This window comes from Pyxicephalus adspersus, chromosome 6 (genome assembly GCF_032062135.1).
Source record: "Pyxicephalus adspersus chromosome 6, UCB_Pads_2.0, whole genome shotgun sequence".
NCBI classification, from domain to species: domain Eukaryota; kingdom Metazoa; phylum Chordata; class Amphibia; order Anura; family Pyxicephalidae; genus Pyxicephalus; species Pyxicephalus adspersus.
Genome location: NC_092863.1, coordinates 47,357,860 through 47,376,202, shown reverse-complemented (window position 1 = coordinate 47,376,202; position 18,343 = coordinate 47,357,860). Strand labels below are relative to the sequence as shown.

At 36.6% G+C, this 18,343-nt stretch overlaps 1 protein-coding gene across 3 annotated transcripts in view; it reads left to right on the top strand.

Moving 5' to 3' along the window:
• The window catches only part of GNB1L (G protein subunit beta 1 like), a 62,263-nt gene that overhangs the window by 37,297 nt on the left and 6,623 nt on the right, over positions 1–18,343 (top strand). For 2 of the 3 annotated variants that reach the window (XM_072415672.1, XM_072415673.1), the window contains 5 exons: positions 3,754–3,891; positions 5,333–5,458; positions 9,008–9,164; positions 12,190–12,288; positions 18,103–18,318. In XM_072415672.1, coding sequence (XP_072271773.1) covers positions 3,773–3,891; positions 5,333–5,458; positions 9,008–9,164; positions 12,190–12,288; positions 18,103–18,318 — 717 coding nt within the window. In that variant the 5' untranslated portion in view covers positions 3,754–3,772. Of the gene's footprint in view, positions 1–2,754; positions 2,876–3,753; positions 3,892–5,332; positions 5,459–9,007; positions 9,165–12,189; positions 12,289–18,102; positions 18,319–18,343 lie in introns of those variants that run through there. The other variant, XM_072415671.1, reaches the window with a different exon arrangement.

Genomic DNA, 18,343 nt, shown 5'->3' with positions numbered 1-18,343 from the left:
AGGGTTCCACCCAAAGTTGCTAGAGGGCCCCTTGAACATAGAGCAGAGGTAGGCAAACTCCAGCCTATAGGTCAAGTACGGCCTAGCTAGTTTTCCAGTCCAACCCAACGCCCCCCTAGTTATTTATTGTTGGATCTGGCCTAATTGAATTGTGGCGTTATTGCGAGTTCCAGAGATATCATCGAGTTCCTGCACAGTAACCCCAACTACTATGCCTAAAGAGCAGAAGCAACGCGCAGCTACCAGTCTCCGGAAGGTGTGGTCGAATCTCAAGTGGCATTTCGATGCCAAGCACGTGCACACGTACAGAGACTACACCGCGGCTGAGTGGAAGACTGAGGCTGCTCGCTTGCAGTCACAGTTGGAAAAAACCTTTTCTAGGATACCTTGTTTCTTCTGGCCTAGAGTGCCTTCTTGACCTCCATAATTGGCCTAGTAGTTCAAAAAGTTTACTGATCCCTGACATAGAGCAATGCCAGACTGATTTTTCATTTACAATGACCACTAATGTAAGGATTCAATTTTTCACTGACATTTAATGTAATGTCACTTCTATATCAGTTAGAATTCTTTGCAGTTAATTGTCACAACATCTTCCTTTAATCAGGAAAAAATGTCTTGCAGAGTAATAATTTTTTAAGTGAACAACCCAATCTTCTTTGGTGGATCAACCCCATTGTGTACTTGTTATTGTATGATATCTATTTTAACCCCCCTAGCGGTATTCCCGAGTGTGACTCAGGGTCGCTTTTACATGCAAAAAGCGGTAATCCCGAGTCACACTTGGGGTACCTAAAAGCATAAAAAAAACCACTTACTTTATTCCGTCGCTGTCCCCCGGTGTCCTGCTGGTCCCCTCAGGTCCTGGGGACACGTCTGCCTCCTCCGATCTCCGGAGTGCCTCTGTGAAGTGCAGAGACGTCCTACAGGGTTTCCCGGTGACGTGGGTACATGGCTCGGTGCGGCTGCGGGAAATTCAAATAGTTTTGTATTGAATTCAATACAAAATAACTGTATTGAGTCCAATACAAATAAATATTCATATAACATATATATATTATATTATATATGCTGCTGTACAGTTATATTACATTATCCATTATTTGTTCATTTATTTATTTTTTTTAAAGATTTTTGTTTTTTTTTAAAGTTTATCAATAAATTATATTAACTATTAGAAATGTGTCGGTGAGTTATGCCTAAAAAATATAAGTCTACAATGTAAATTAAATTTCCATGCAAAAAATTGTACCACTTTTTGCATGGAAATTTGGCCAGAATTAGACCGCTAGGTCTTCCTAAAAACAATTCTGTAAGTTTATACCGTAATTGGAAAAATTGGGACTTTACCAGTTAAAATTAAGAATAAAACAACCAACTTCAAAATGTGTCTAATATAATTACCATTATATGAAATAAAAAGAATCTAAGCATTTTCTATTCTGCTGGAATGAAGATTAACTTTAATATATGATTCACTTCACAAACAGCATGAGCAGAGAAGCTTATGTCTACCATATTTTTTGGCACTTGGGATTTCTCTTAGAAACAGGAAAACTATTGAATTTAGATTTGCTTTAGGAAAACATGGCATGAAGATTTCTATAAACAGTTGTGTACGAACAATAGCAGTGTGTTTAAAAAATGAAAAGCTCAAAATCCTTATAATTGCTTTTATTTCCACACACACAAATAAATTGAGAATCCTGCACATTCTTTTCCAAATCAAAACATGAAGAAAAATATATCAAATTTGTGTTTTTCCTTTACAGAAAATGAAGAAAAGGAAATATTAGGCTGTTCACAATATTAGCAGTGTCTGCATTCTTCTTTACAAACTCAAACATTCACTGTATAAACTGAAAAATGTTTTATTATTTTGTTTTCCTTTGAATCACTTAACTAATATTTAGTCACCATTGTTTCTGAGAACTGCTGCACATCTTTTTCATGGAGTTGACCAGCTTCTGGCACCTGTGAACAGATAGTCCAACCCAGGATGATTGGACTACATTCCACAATTCTTCTGCATTTTTTGGTTTTATTATTATTATTATTATTATACAGTATTTATATAGCGCCATCATATTACGCAGCGCTGTACATAGTCCATAGTCGTGTCACTAACTGTCCCTCAAAGGAGCTCATAGCCCATCCCTGCATGCCCACAGTCTGGTCCTCTGCCCCATAGCCCATCCCTGCATGCCCACAGTCTGGTCCTGTGCCCAATAGCTCATAGTCTGATTTTGTGCCCCATACCGCATCCCTGCATGCCCTTGTTCTGAACTTGTTCCCCATACCCCATTTCTGCATGCCCAAAGTAAAGTCTTGTGTTCCTTACCCCATCCCTGCATGCCCTTTTTCTGGTCCTGTGCTCCATAGCCCATCCCTGCATGCTCATTGTCTGGTTTTGTGCCCCATAGCCCATCCCTGCATGCCCTGATGCTGGTCATGTGACCCATAGCCCATCCCTGCTCCCCTCATTCCCTTACGTCTCATGTCTGGTCCTGTGCCCCTCACCTCCTCCCATGCCCCAGGTTCTCCACGTTTTTTCAGACTTTCACTTATATTTGCTCCTACCCCTCTCCTGTGTGTCTTCCTTTATTGTCTCCCCTATCATTACATTTATATCGCCCCCTCAGTCCCCACACGTTATTCGGAGCATGCGCTCCTCTAGTCAGCTGCTGACGTCTTCACTCCCCCTTCTGATGGAATACGGAACGATGACCTCACGGATCACATGACCGATCACGTGAGAAGCAGCGTGAACCCGGAAGTGTCTGGGTTCTCCGTGCACAGTGCAGTTCAGCGGCGTGGTCAGGTGTCTGTGACAAGCACAGAGTGGGCGGGGCCATATAACTGCAATGACTGACAGGTAGTCCTTCCTTTAATTATATCCTCTCTCCCAGGTGAAAGAAGCTTCCAGTATGCTTTATATAGTCTGCCTTATATGGTTCGTTTATTAGAGAGATATTCACAGAACAGTACTGTTCCCAAGATTCAGCTTGTTTTTCCTCTGCAAAAAAAACTTTCCAGAGCCATTTCCATGCATTGTAAGATTAGAGAGTTTATATGGCATCACCTTCTTGTTATCTGTTCCCTTACATATTCAGTCTGCATTCCAGGCTGACACAGAAGTATAGGGGGCGCTGTACCTGGCATGGGATTTATGCTTCTGTCCAACCAGACCTGAGGTATACACAGCTCTGCCACAAAGCACTGCCAGCCTAATTTATCTAACATTAAAGCCATTTAATGTACCCACATGTGTGACCAGCTAATAATACAAATGCTCGCTGTGTTCTTCCTCCTTTTACAGACTGCAGGTTGGGTCACAAGGGATCGGTAACATGTCAGAACTCTAATCCTGGGGTCCCAGAGTACACAGAATGGTTTACAATGATGTTCAGGGCCGGTGTATTTGTAAGCCTCTGACCCAGGCCAATGCCCAGGTGTGAGCCTCTCTTATATTACCCCAGGAAGGGTCATACTGGCACTCAGGGCACAGAACAAAGCCCTCATGTACCCAGACTACAGTCATACTTATTGTACTAATGTCATTCAGTTACATGAATCTCTATGTCTTCCAAATATCATCACATATGACTTTATGGATGCTCAGAAAACATCTAGCAAATGTGATTTAGACAAATGATCGATCTGGTCACATTTCTCCCATTGTAATATTTCTGTCCCACATGCAATGTGTGATCATACAATGCAATACAGAATGTTTTTGTGTTTCATTTTTAGGTAAGATTTGATATTTAGAATGGCTCCTCCTCCTCCCCCGGATCCAAAGTTTGACCTTCGGGGGATCGGTGCAGAAATCAATTGCCTTCATTTTTACTGCAAGGTCCAGAAACCATGCCCACCACTTCTCTTCTCTGGGTAAGTGTCTTACAGATATTTCTTTGCTTTATGTATTCCATTATCCTCTGGTAAGAACAACGTGGGTTTGGTAGACATACGAAGATCACTTAGAATACTTGATTACTTAGAAATGTGAATGCCAGGCCCAGTTACTAAACTACTGAATCAATCCCTTCAACAAAAACCTGCAGCCTGTAGTCCTAAGAAAAGAACTGGAAGAGCTCATTAGAACTCATCCTTGAGATAGGACAGGACTAGAGACCGTTCTGAGTCAGTCAGTAGGTATTTTTATTGAATACATTTAACTTATAATTATATATGTTATTGTAGCACTACAGCAATACACTTCCACTTTTACATTTAGCTGACAAAAGAGAAGTAAAATGAGAGATGATCCTTAAGGGCAGGGGTCCCCAACCCCCGATGAGCAGCAGCTCTGGCGGGGTCAGGAGCTGGGTGGGGGCGCACCGGCCAGAGCCCTGTACCATGTCTCCGGTACGCATCTGGACACAACCCGCCCTCTCGGGTTCTGGCATCGTTACATCACTCTGGGGAGGAATTTTCTTCTCCTTTGAGAGACACACGGCTCCCTGGGCATGTGCAGCCGGGAGTCTATGCATTTAGGTGTCCGCAACCTCCAAAAGGCTGGGGACCACTGCTTTAGGGGTTCTTAGACTTTATTCCTATGAACAGAGCAAAGGAAAAAACTACATTAGGAGAGATAAGTCACATGACACATGAAGTGTATGGACAAGTGTATGTTAATGCAAGCCACATACCATTACAGTGGATATTGATATCTGCTTTGTGTTTCAAATGTCTCTCTTATTTGCTTTCAGGGTAATGTGTCCATAGAAAAAATGATGCCAGGGCAAACAATGTAAGCATACCAATAAGGAGGTCACTGCCTGTATTTTTTGCCACTGGGGTTACAGCAGTCAATGGAACTGATTTTATTGGCATTTAACATGACCAAAGGCTCTATACTGTGGTCATTGGGGGTTTAAAATGCCTTGACATCAGCGATAGAAAAAACCCTGGCTCAAGGTTGCTAAATGGAACTTTCAATGCCCCATCTTTGGTGTGATTTGAAAAAACATTGCTTCATTGTGGAAATAGTGCCCCACCATTCATTTACCACCAGTCAGAAGAATAGTATCTCATTGTTGATTTAAGTGGTTGAAATACATTGTAGGTGTCAGTGGGAGAAATAGTAGCTCATCATAATATCAGTGGGGCCATTGGTGCACCAAGGGCCAGTTAAAGTGAAGATAGGGCCCACAGGCTTCAGTTTGTTGGCCATTGTTATGCCACTGGTATTCCTTACATCTGATCAGTAGATAAATACTATTGACCTGTATGTGCAGTCATTAGGAAAACTATTTATTATCAGCATCTGATTTTATTCAGGCCAAGCACCTGAAATATATCTAATGGTATTTGATTTTTTTAAAACCAGGTTATCGAGTGGGCTAATTCATGTGTGGAATTTAAATACACGGAGAACAGAGACCATACTGAATGGACATGACAGCAATTCTGTTTTCTGGATCCATAATCTTCACAACAAAGACTGCCTTATGAGGTAATAAAACCTTAGCACGTGACCGTCTCTATTCTGGGTGTTATAAGTATCGTTTCTGTTTTATATAATTCTGCTTAGATTATTTCTTCTCAATCAATTATCCTGCTTTTTAATTGATATACTATATATATTGGTAAACCTTTTTTTACAAATAAACAGGATGGCATTATCAATATTTTGTGCTGATATTGTTTTTTTCCATTCTATCTGACATTATTAAAGTGCAAAATTCCAGGATTAATACATCATCCTGTAATGAAAACATTTGTAAATCTCACAAAAAGTTATGAATATACTATAGTTAGACAGATTCCTGCTTTTGACCAAATTCTGTACATTCAACAGTAGCAAATCGGGACTGTTCTTTGCTACTTGAACATGTTCATTTCCAACTCTCTAATATATAGGTACTAGGAATGCCTTGTCTCACAATATGAGCCTGATTTATTAAAGCTGTCCAAGACTGGAAACAATAGACTATCATCGGATAATCTGGGTAATCCAGCAAATATAGAATTAATCTGGTCCATGATTGAAATATCAAAAAATAGCAAATTAAATCCATTCCAGGTTTGCTGGATCACCCAGGTTCAATCATTATAGCTTATCATCTTCAGTCTTGGAGAGCTATAACAAATCAGGCCCAGTGTCTCCATTTTCTGCCATAGTTTCTCTAAACTTCTACCTTTTTTTCTAGTGGACAGAGAAATACAGTATTTAGACTTTGATAAGGATCTTCAGCTTTCTTGCATGAGAAAACTCTGGTCAACTCACACTATAGGCATTTCCTAACTTGACAAACAAGAGATCACCTACATGATCAATAATTGAAATTATTGCAACTGAGCCCACATTGCAATATTTTAAATTATATAAATATTAGGTGCTACAGGGACCAGATTGCAAGGCAATGGGGTATTACGACAAGCTGTGTCACAAACAGTGTTGGCATATTTGAAAACACTTGGAGCACTTGTTTGACTTTATAAAATTGTATATTGGTCCATGTTTAGAAGGTTAAGTCAATATCGCAATTTACTTAGTGGAATCATTTCTATTTTTAAAGAGAAGCTTCTTGTGGACCATTTTAGGAGCAGAGATTTTCAATATTATAACACGCACTGTGTATAATTGAGTATGTTTGTGTCTTTTTGTGTTCAAGTGCTCAGAAATTATTCCCAATGTGCTGGCAAGATAGGGCCAGATAATTCTGAACTAGAATTACCATTCATCCTGGAACCCGCCTTTTTTTTGGAACCAGGATATATACAGTCTAGGATATTTGTCTCGCTACTATAATTAGTTGGCATGAGCTGCTATATATTATGCCAATGAGCTTATATCTGCTATACTGATTATCCTGAGAAATTAGTGCATATTACTCAATGCCTAACATCTATAGTTAACAATATGATTTTAAAAAGTGTCTGCAATAATAAAAGGGCTAACCTGATGGGTTTGTCATACTGGATGCTGTTTTAATAAATACTCTGGTGTTCTATGAGAGTACTCAAGTGTACTAGTGTGTATGTTACTTTTAAAGTACAAATAATCCAATTTTGGTAATTATGGAGACCTTAGATTTAGGGGTTTGTATGTATCAATGTGGAAGAAAATTCACAACCTCCTCTTTGCAAGATATGAATAATTGAACTTTGTAATTGCATTCATTTGTTTTATTGATTTTCCAAAAGCAGATGACCAGGCTCAACTACATCTGGCTGAATTTGCCACATTTTTTAAAGAAATAAGTTGCCTACCTAAGGAAATACTGGGAATGTGTACTTCAGATAATACCCTTGCTTACTGAAAATACACAGACCAGGGTGTAAAAAGTCTAATATAATATAAATTCTTTTTTTTTTAAGTTTTCTGACATTAGGCCTGATTTATTAAAGCTCCAACACTGGAGAAGATAGATTTTCATTAGAGAACCTGGGTGACAAGTTTTGGAGGCCTAATGTCGTACAAATTTGATTTATTTTGTTTTGCTTGTTTCAAAAATGTAAAAAAAAAAGCATTTTGCCTTACTGAAAGTCATGATAAGAGACCGTATCATAAGAATAAGCAGCTGTTTGGGGAATATTAAAAAAGGCATCTGATTTGGAACAGAGAATATATTGCTCAGCATAGGCTTTGACATTATAATCCAGCAGTACTTAATTTTGTTTGTTTCATACAAGCAAGACATAAACTGTTTTATGGTTATAGATTATTGTTTGAAAGAGTTTATTACTATTGTTCGTTGGACTTTTAGAAGATTTTTATTGTGAAAACGAGATCTGGATTGACCATGGCAAAACTTCTCCCGGACCTATTTTTTGGATGTGATCTATTGATGTGAACTATTTGAGTAGACAAAAGTCATTGATTTTGTTTGTTTCATACAAGCTAGACATAAACTGTTTTATGGTTATAGAGTATTGTTTGAAAAAGTTTATTACTATTGTTTGAACAGTGTCCGTAACACTTTGTGTTTGTGTCTCTTCATTGGATTGTTAGAAGATTTGTTAGACTTTTCTTTATGCATGGCTCTTTAAACCAACGGATTACTTTAGGGCAAAACCACCATTAAATTTTATCTTTCATCAAATCATTGAATAAGATTCATGAAAACTGTTGGCTAGATGTCTACTGTACTTGCAATTGCTTGTAATTTACCTCGAAGGCAATTAACAAGTTATTGCTTTTCATGGAAACTTATATATGCTGTAACCCAGTGTCTTTCAGTTTGCATAAATGCTTTTTCTCTGTGTTGTTATTATATATTAATCTAAATGAAACTTTTATTGGGGTCAGATTCCACGGAAAAGGCAGTACGAACACTGATCCCGATTCGTCTTTCAACCAAAATCATATTACCCCTGTAATATCATGTTAGTTTAATGGTCCGTATGGTAACAGCCATTACGCTTCATGTACAAGGAATCTTCTGTCAATTATGTTGATTCAGCAGTTTTACACATAGAGGTAAAACTAACTTGGTCATGTAGTCTGGTGTTTGAAAAGAAATGATCCAAGCAATTGCTGGAGGACATTTGTTTCTATAATAGTTTATAACAGGAAATAATTAAGATCAACCGTTTTTTTTAGACTATCACACAGAAGTCTTTATATGAACTTTAATATCCAAAACAGTAATTGCAAGGAAATATTACTTATTTACCCTAGGGCAAATTTATTCTAATATATTGTATATGATGGTACAATTGTTGCTGTTTTATTATAACATGGTAAGTACAAAAATACAGTAATTCAGCCGAGGTTGGGTTTGTCACCAGGACCATGATAAATGTAGTTACGTGACACTCAGTAGCAGTGGGAATGTTATCCAGAACACTTCCTCTTGATATCATACATTTATGTGTATAACAACATAATATTTGAATCCTAATCATCCATGTAATTGATTTAGCAGACACACCACAATATAAGAAGTATATGGTTTTGCTATTGTCAATTATAAATCGTGTAACGCTGGACAAGAATTTTCCAGTAAATAATCATGATATGGTCAGTACATTCTAATGTTTCCTCCTTTTCTCCCAGTCAGGGTCGTGATCTGCAGATACATACTTGGAATTTGGCAGAAGGAAGGAATGAAGTGACTGACTCTATTGCTGTAGACAGTGTTGGTTTTTGTAAGTGCTCATTATTAAATAATGGGAGTTGCTTACTAGCAATGCCAGGAAAGGAACTCTCACAGGTAAGAGATATTTTAGTTCTCTTTCAAAGGACAACAAACACCAAAATGTTGCTGATCTCCCTACCTTTTCACTAAATTAATGAATATAAACACAAACCGTAAAACAAACATGGGTTTTAACCAAATGTTTGCATTGTGTGGCCTGCTGGGAACCTCACAGCTTTTTCTCTCAAAGTCTACCCAGCAGGGTTCTTCTCCTTCCTTGATTCTCTATTCAATCCTATAGAACGGCCATATATTATTTGTGCCATAGGTGGTGAAAAGCGTTTTCATAGGAATTACAGAGATAAGCAGAAGAAACAGAAACATTTACAGATGAGGCTGCTCCCAGCGGGCTGCACAGCAAGGATCATGAAGTAGCAGAGGCAGATGTAAGTCTTGGGCAGGTGGGGGACTGGTTGGTCTGAGGAGAGCACTAAAAGTACAGTTGTCCTACAAGCATAACCAATAAAGTATATGGTAGATACACAAAAATGCCTTTATCAGTAATTTTTTGTGCAAGTCTGTCGTAAAAGATTGTTAGTCTTGATGGTTTTTCATCATTGCTCTGGCAGCCAAGAGCCTCCTGGGATGCATGATGTAGGTATCATGGGAGGCTTTGTGCCTCGATTGTGACGGTGCAGCACCCTTTTATGTAAAGTGCAAAATGTAAAGTTTAGGTCCAGTATATGTTCAATGTAGAAAGCCCTTGCTTGCCTGTTACAAACCAGTTGTTTTCCAAAATGTAAACCTTTCTGTCCTTTAATAAAATGTGCTCTTGTATGAAATGCAGGAATCATGACTGGTGGCGGGGCCAGAAGGGTATTGTGCATAGCTTCTGGAAAACATTACAACAACTTGCTTCAGTAATTCTCCCAAGGCCCTGATGCCAGCATTGGGCTGGCACTTGAAACATTTTTGTAAATATCAAAATGACTTTATAGGTAGAATTCATTCTATGTGGTGAGTGGGTATACCTAGCCAGGCTACATTTGCAGGTTGAGTACCTTAAGTAATGTCCACAAATAATTTGAAGCCTCCAAGATTTAGAGAACTGAAATCTAATGAATGAAAGAGACTGGCCAGAGACAGTTAGGCTAGGTAGGCAAATCTGCGACGGTGCTGTCCTCCAGCTAGAAACTTACAGTGTATAGTGAAATCAAAGTAGGCAGTTTTAGTACAGAAGAGAAACCTGTGGAAGACTGAAGATATATACAGGTGTTTGCACTCCACACTTCCCTGGACTACATATTACTACAAGTTACTTTACTTGTGTTTGGGTTTTAGGAAAGTTTTTTTGTTGTGATGAATTGACACTTCATCAGACAATTAAGTTATGACCTATATTATAGGTGTATTAGTAAGTAAAAGTATAAAAGAATACCAATCAATGTCCAATTATTAATGCAACAAACCTGTAACTGGAACAATTTGCACAGAACATTTACATCTCCAAGCTTTGTGAATGTAAATTTGATAAATAGATATTTGTCTGAAATAAAAAAGAATTATATAAAATTCTCAGTGTGTTGGCTATGATTTCTGATTGATTTTATGTTAGCTGGGTGAATAAAAGTAAGAAGTTTAAACTTGTGAACGCTACATAAATATACTTTATACTTTATGCAAGTATATATGAAAAAAAAAAAACTGCAGTAATGTATATCATGAATATGTGTTACTGCATGTACATGGGCGTAAAAGGGCCCAAACACTTTTTAATTTAGTGATTTACATCTGCTCTCAGTAAGTCTTCATTCTTGGCTGCTGACCAACGAATGATTAATTTGATCCTGGTTTATGTGATATGGGCAAGGGTTTATCTGTTTATAGCTGCATTTATGAGTTACACTCCATTCTATGGTTATGTCAGCAAAACATTTATAAAGTTTATTAATTTGTAAAAGGGCGTACCCTTCATTTTAGTGTAATGCAGCCACTGGGACACTGGAAGCCTCTAGCGAAACTAGCAATCATTTTTCTTAATTAGTAGTGCTAATCTAAGCTTACAAGTTCTCACTTAAAAATGTCCTCACCTTACGTATATGTCTGGCTCCTGTTTGATTCCTAAGAGGATGAAAAGCATGGCGTATTTTCAGTGAGCAGCGCATATTTTGAGTTAATATTGTAGTATTTACTTTGAAGTGAAATAATGGGCAAAATTTAAAAAAATAATACAGATATTATGCAGTCTGTTAAAGCATAGACATTTTTTTAAGCTTGTCTGTAACATAGTATTATTACCTGTTGATACTTCCAGTGGATCTGTTGTTTTCCGACTTACTATAGAAGACCAAGGTGTCCAGAAAATATGCCAGTTAGAGAATCTTACAAGTGTCACTTTATATTTATAAAACTAAAAAAAGAACCCAATACTTTAAAAGTGTTCACTAGAGGTAAGCCTTAATTACTTTGTTACCTACTGAAAAACTAAACTTAAAAATTGCTACCTCTCTTCTACAATAAAACAAACGTTTTATTATGTTTTACATATTTCTTATTAATAAAACAAACTAACCTGCCAGTTTGCTTTATTTTGTATAACATACACATAAACGCACATATTTTATCATACATATCTCTATTTGAACCTGGAATTAAGAGGAAAACTAAAACATCATGTAATATCCTGTATTTCCCTTTTACAATGTCTTCTTCTTATAAGATTCTTCTTATGCTGTTGAGGATGTCGCATGTAAGACAAGTAAGATCAAAATGTTACCCACACAGTGGGCCTGATTTATTAAAGCTCTCCGAGGCTGGAGAGGATATACTTTCTTCAGTGAACCTGGGTAATCCAGCAAACCTCGAGGAATTTGTTTTAAAAGTTGTTTGCTATTTATTATCATATTTATTTAATCTTGGAACAGATTCATTCCAGGTTTAATGGATCACCCAGGTTCACTGATGAAAGTGTATCTTCTCCATTCTTGGAGAGCTTAAATAATGAGAAAAGGATGGATATTATGAAATGTATATATGTTTTGTTTACTGTATGACTTCTATCACAGCAACATAAGTACATTAATTTCCTTTTTCTAAACAGGTTCAAGTTATAGATCTAGCATCCAAAAAGATACTAGGCTGCATGAACCCTGGTGCAGACAGCAAGTGGGGAATGGTGATGTGCATAAAACTTTGGCAGGTTAGCATTCTTAATTTTCATGACAAATTTTAAAATTTAGTTCATGTCTATATAGAACAACTTCTTCCATGATGCTGTATAAGAAGAGAATGAGTTGAGTTGCTGAATCTTTAAAGGCATTTTATGTTGTAATCGTGTGTGTGGCCCCTGATGTAACCAGGTCACTTTACTTAATGGCTGAACAGAGAACTCTGTGTACTACTGAAGTCATGGAACTGTTTCTGTAAAACTTTAGGAAAAAGCTGACCCACATTAGGTTTATTATTAGGTAGTGTAAATGTTGTACATTTATGTAAAAAGTAATGAAATAGTATATCTATATATATTAACAGACTGATTTTGTTTTATTAGCAAAAACACGAACCAAGTGTTTTTACCATAATAAAACACGTAATTTCACTGAATTGTAGTTTTGCTTTGAATCATTAACACCTGATCGCAGAACGGATCTTGTCAGCAGCTGCAGAAAGTATGTTTGGTTGGGTCAGTGCAGTCAGTGCATTTATTTTTTTTCCTGTTAAGCAATTGTTTTAAGCAATAATTTGTAAATCCACTATATACATTCCAGGTCTGTTAAAACCAAAGATGTGCAAAGTTTTACAGTTCTACCACTTAAGAAAGGAGTCAAAGTTGATAGATTTGCCCCATGCTAGCATCCTGCAGGGAAAAAAACATGGTTCCCAGCATGGAAACAGTGTGGTCTCTCTGCAAAAGTGTGGCACACTCTCTGCTGGGGCAGACCTATAGATCTGCAATTAGAAAAGCTTAGGCTTCCTGCTGTTTATATTTTTTCTGCATTATGAAGAAAATTAACTGTAAATGCTTACACTACATTTTCACCCAATTTTTACCTAAAATGTACACATTTTTCGGTTTGGATCCAGTTTAGAAAATGTGTGAATGCGTTTTTACTCACGAGTCATACGTTTTGTATTCATTGTGAAAAAAGGGGAATTTTGGGTAGACATTGGGTGAATCTTAGGTGATTTATAAAATAAACCCATAGGAGTATGTGCACCTGAAATATATTAAACATATTTAAACTGAGAGTTAATTTGGGGTATAGAGATTCATAAAAATGAATGGTCACCCTTGTAGCGATAGGCAGACACTCCACCTCTGGGGTTTTTTTTTTCAGTTTTAATGATTACTTTTTACAATCAATCAAACACTTGGATAAATGTGGCAAACTAAAGGGCCTAATGGTATATAAAGTGAATCTTATAATGGGGGTCTGGTGTTGATGAATTGATCATTTGCTGGCTTTAAAAATCACTTTCTAAATATCCCCCTGTATTATAATTATGTCCTGTGATTGGGTGATTCTATTAAAGTGCCATTTAGTGTAGCGTCCTGGATCTTATGACAGTGGAAATGAAATGGCAATGTTTGAACAGCACTGAATAAATCATTTTTATACTAGGTAATTTTTTTCTCCATTTTGAGCATTTGATTTATTGTTTTACACACTATGTAATTGTTCAGATAAGGAAAGCGTATGAATAATGACATATTGTGAATTACATATTGTAAAGTACATGATGTTTTGTGAATGTGCTGTTGAAAGCTTTATGACCTCAAGGTATTTCTTGCATAATTGTAAGGTATAGAAGAGAATCAGGTGACAAACATGATTTCACAGATTCAAATAATATATGAATGTTTTTTTAAGTTGCTGCAAATGTGTTGTCATATTAAAGCATACAAACAGTAATGTTTACAGATACATAGAGATAAACAGATAAACTTATGTAACATTATATTTGGAAAAAGCAACATACATAGAGCATGGAAACGTTTACAGATCAGAGAAAAGTGATAAAAATATTCCTTCCTCCCACATCTCTCATCAACATGACGTGTCTTATGGCACTGAAAATAAATGTGATTTTAAAGCCTAATGTCAGGTAGATATAAATTACTCAAATTTGTATAGCTCTGTACTCGTCAATACATCATATTACCATATTTTTTTTTATTTTTTTTTAATCCAGGTAGTATTATTACAAAATATGACTCTTGCAGTCTTCTGTATGTCTATACCTCAGAGCTCAGAGACAGAGAGGAAAAAATCAATTGAGGTTCTCTAGTGCGCAAGGAGCATGGGCAAGGGCAAGAGAAGAGGCCATAGTAACATACAAGGGTTGGGTGGGGAGGCTCCTGTAAGTGAAAATGCATAAAGAAAGATCAGGTTCTCTCTTTTTCTAGATAGAATTGAGCTGAAAGACAGAGCTATGTAAATCTTGAGACTCCATGGACACACTCCATGGATACACTAATTCTTTGTCAGGTGAAATGGCTCCCCTTATTTGTATTTAATTGTATAAAAAGCTGTTTGCCTGGAGTCCTGCTTTAACCATCAATAATTATGACCCATTTTAAGTATCCTCTATCTTTTACTGCTCTAACTTACCACCAACACTTATATCTTAGGAAACCTAGAACTCATTTACTCTATAATCCTTTCTAGACCTCTCTTCTTACTAATAAAAATGCCCAATTTATCCGTGTAATACTTACCAGTTAGCAGCTTTAGACTTGTTCTGGGTCCAAGTCCTGGGTTATTTGCAACCTTCCGCTACAGTGCTGGCCGGAATATGTATGCAGGTAGTGCCAATATTGGGCTGCCGTAGGCTGAGGTCAGAACCACTGTCAGATATGTATTGCTTGTTTTGAGAAGAAAAAAGGGTTTCATAATGTTAACAATGATCTCTTACCAACTTGAATACATTGCTATATGGCCCTGTCTTCACTTTACCTCTAACACTAAGCCTTAACACTTAAAGCTAAACTAAAAGCATGAATATTCTTACCCTCTTTGCATTTGCTCCCACTGTCCATTAATATAATAAAAATAGCAAACCATACTGATCAGGAGATGTTACATGAAAATAAGCTGTAAAGAAAGTGCACTAACCTGTAAAAACTTTAGTAAGAAAAAGATTGGGGATTTTTTTTTATTTCCTTCATAAAGAAAACATTTTACTCAGCACTTTCAATTACAATTACCTTTTGGTTTGCAGACCCTTTGTGATCAATGGTTCAGAAATGAAATGAAAAAAGGTATGTCAAATGAATAGGAAAAAAAAGCTCCCCCCCCATCCCCCAAAAAAGGCTCATCATTTAGGGTTAATTTTAAGTTTTTTTAAAAAACATTTCCTTTTAAAAAGTTTGACAATTGTAGGTTTGTTCACTGTGACGTGGTGCTCCCAATTTTTAGATTTTACATATTTGGTATTTATTAAGGTGTATGTTATCTATTAGTGTTTGCAGGTTGATTTCTTTCACTTCCTGTTTTAAAGAAACAACATGAACACAAATTTCATCCAAAAGAGTTGTCCCCAGGAGTCCCTATTGGAGTTGCATTGTTCAGCTCCTTGTAATGTCTACATAAGCTTGCAAACTAGCAGATACATTTGAGCTTTAGCAGAGGAGACATGGCATGTTTTTTTCTAAAATAAAGAGCCCACCCACTTACAGTTTCTAGCTTTTTTTACTTTAATATCAATTTAACATGTTTTGGGAATGTTTGATGAGTGTTACATTCACTTCTTTATAAAAATGCCACATCATTTTGAGGATCCTTTTAGCATATGTGTAAAGACTACAGATTTTACTTGCATTTAGCAGCTGGTGAAACCTGGCATTGTTAGCTTTCTACAAAAACCACCTGCTTTCACTTGCCACATTCTGGTCCCTCATGGAACTAAATGCATGGAGGTGATAGATGTTGGGACATTATTGTATGGGTGCTTTAGGAATAGAAGATATATATAGTATTACATGGAAGATACCCCAAACAATTTAAGTAGAACCTCTTTGTTTTTTGGGTTTCCCAAACAATTTTTTAATGCAAAACCATAAATTATCTATAGTGCATCAAAATATTATTTGCAAATCCCAGGTAAGATAAATTCAAATGTGGACAAAAATACATGATTAGGTACTAATTATTAAAACATAGAAACGTAAAAAGTGGCTTTTAAGGCACACACTTATTCATCCTTTTTATTTATTTACATAATAACATTCAAAACTAAAATTCCACAGATAAGTGCTGTATGCTTATGCATGAAACTTTTTTCTTTATAGTCAGTTGCCCTTTTTTTCCTGGTAAACCTGTGTGTTCCTCTACGCATTTCGGTATTGTAGCTTCCTCAGGAGAAACACAAATTATTGTACAGTGACTCTAACAACTGTGTATCAAATAAGTACCCATAGACAACAGTTCAGCTCCATATAGAAGATGCCAGAACAGGGGGATCAAAAGCAATCAAATTCATCCCTGTAGGTACGAAGAGGTCCCAACAGAGAAGCTATGTCTCACAGGATGCAAGATCTTTCTGTGGCAAATAAAAATTTATTTTATTCTGGATTTTATTATGTAAATACATATAAGGATATTATGTGTTTACTTTAAAATTCACACTTTTTGAATGTTTCTGTAATAATCCAGGATGTGGTACCAGTTTTTGGGCCTATGCTATTTGTTCTAAAATAGGTACTGAATATTAACATGTCAACAAGAAATTCACAAAAATAGAAACCATCAAATCAAATTATTGAAAAGCTTAAAAACAGAACAGCCATATGTACAAGGGGAACCTATATTTGTAAAAGTAATCTTCTCATAGAAGAAGCTGTCCCCCACATATCTAAGTGAATGGGTGAGCTAAAAAACATCAGTATTGTGTCCTACCTTTCTTTAACTAGTTTTAATAACACAGCTTTTGTCATTAGACAAGTTGAGTTGTTGCCGTTTCAACATTAGAGCACTGTGAGCAGTTGTGAATGAAAAATAAAGTCCCTAGAAATCTGCATGTAAGAAACAAATGACGATGCCATTTCTCCAAATACATCAGTGTAGCCAATGCATTCCATAGCACTGCAGAATGTATGACAGCTATAATACAACAGAACAAGACTTTAAACCTGACATTCCCTAGGGATATTTATCCTGGCTTGACCAGTTCCTGTCTGACTGGTTATTATAATTCACTCTGGTGAGATGATGAATCCTTTTCTCTGAAATGTGACACACTATCCACCAAGGTTCCATCTCCTTTCAGTTATTTCAGAGGCTAAAATAAATGAGGTGTCTGGTCAGCGTGTCATGGCCTTTGACCCTTGGCATCATTAATCAAATGATATCTTATTGGTTACAGTAGTGGCCAAGACTATGTTTACCAATCAGTAGAAGCATTCCATGTGAACAAATGGACCACTGTTCTAACCTATGCAAAATAGATTCACAATTTATTTTATTTTGGTCATTTTAAAAATGTTCTACTTAAAAAACATCTTGGACTTGTTCTGTCAATCATTGTGTATAGTAGTATATAGTGTTTGTAAAGACATTTTTTTTAGTTGGTCAGGTAAGTCCAAAAAAATGCAGAGTTTTCATGCACACCTGGCAAAAACAAACATGTGAAGATATAAATGATTCCAAGTGTGGATAAGGTTCATCCAGGGTGAGGTACATCATGGGGTGCAGTAGCATTCAATTCTGCTTCTGATGTCACTGTGGTTAGTTGGAATTGTTATCCCAGTATCCTTTGCAGAAGTAGAATTGTATGAATGTTCTATATATGAATATAGGAAAGCCATGATAGCATTGTGTCCAATGTAATCATTTTTTTTTCTTTTTGTTTTATTCAATAAAAGCATAATTTAATTTGACATCACATGTTGGGTTTTCATTTTTCTGGGACTTTACATTTTTACTTTATTTGATTGAAGGTTCTCTTCTGTCTCTGTTTACTGCATTGGTTTTTAAAATTCTTCTTTTTTTTTTTTACGTTTTTTGCTTAACAGCCTAAATCAGAGTCCAGTCCCTTGTTGATTGCTGGTTATGAAGATGGTTCTGTTGTCCTCTGGAATGTCCTAGAACAGAAAGTTATGAGCAGAATCATGTGCCACAAAGAGCCTGTTATGAGCCTTGATTTTGACTGCGTGAATGCCAAGGGGGTATCAGGATCCTCTGAGAACATACTGAATGTCTGGACTCTTGACGAGCAGCAGAACCTCAAGGTAAAAAATACCAACCCATCTGGTT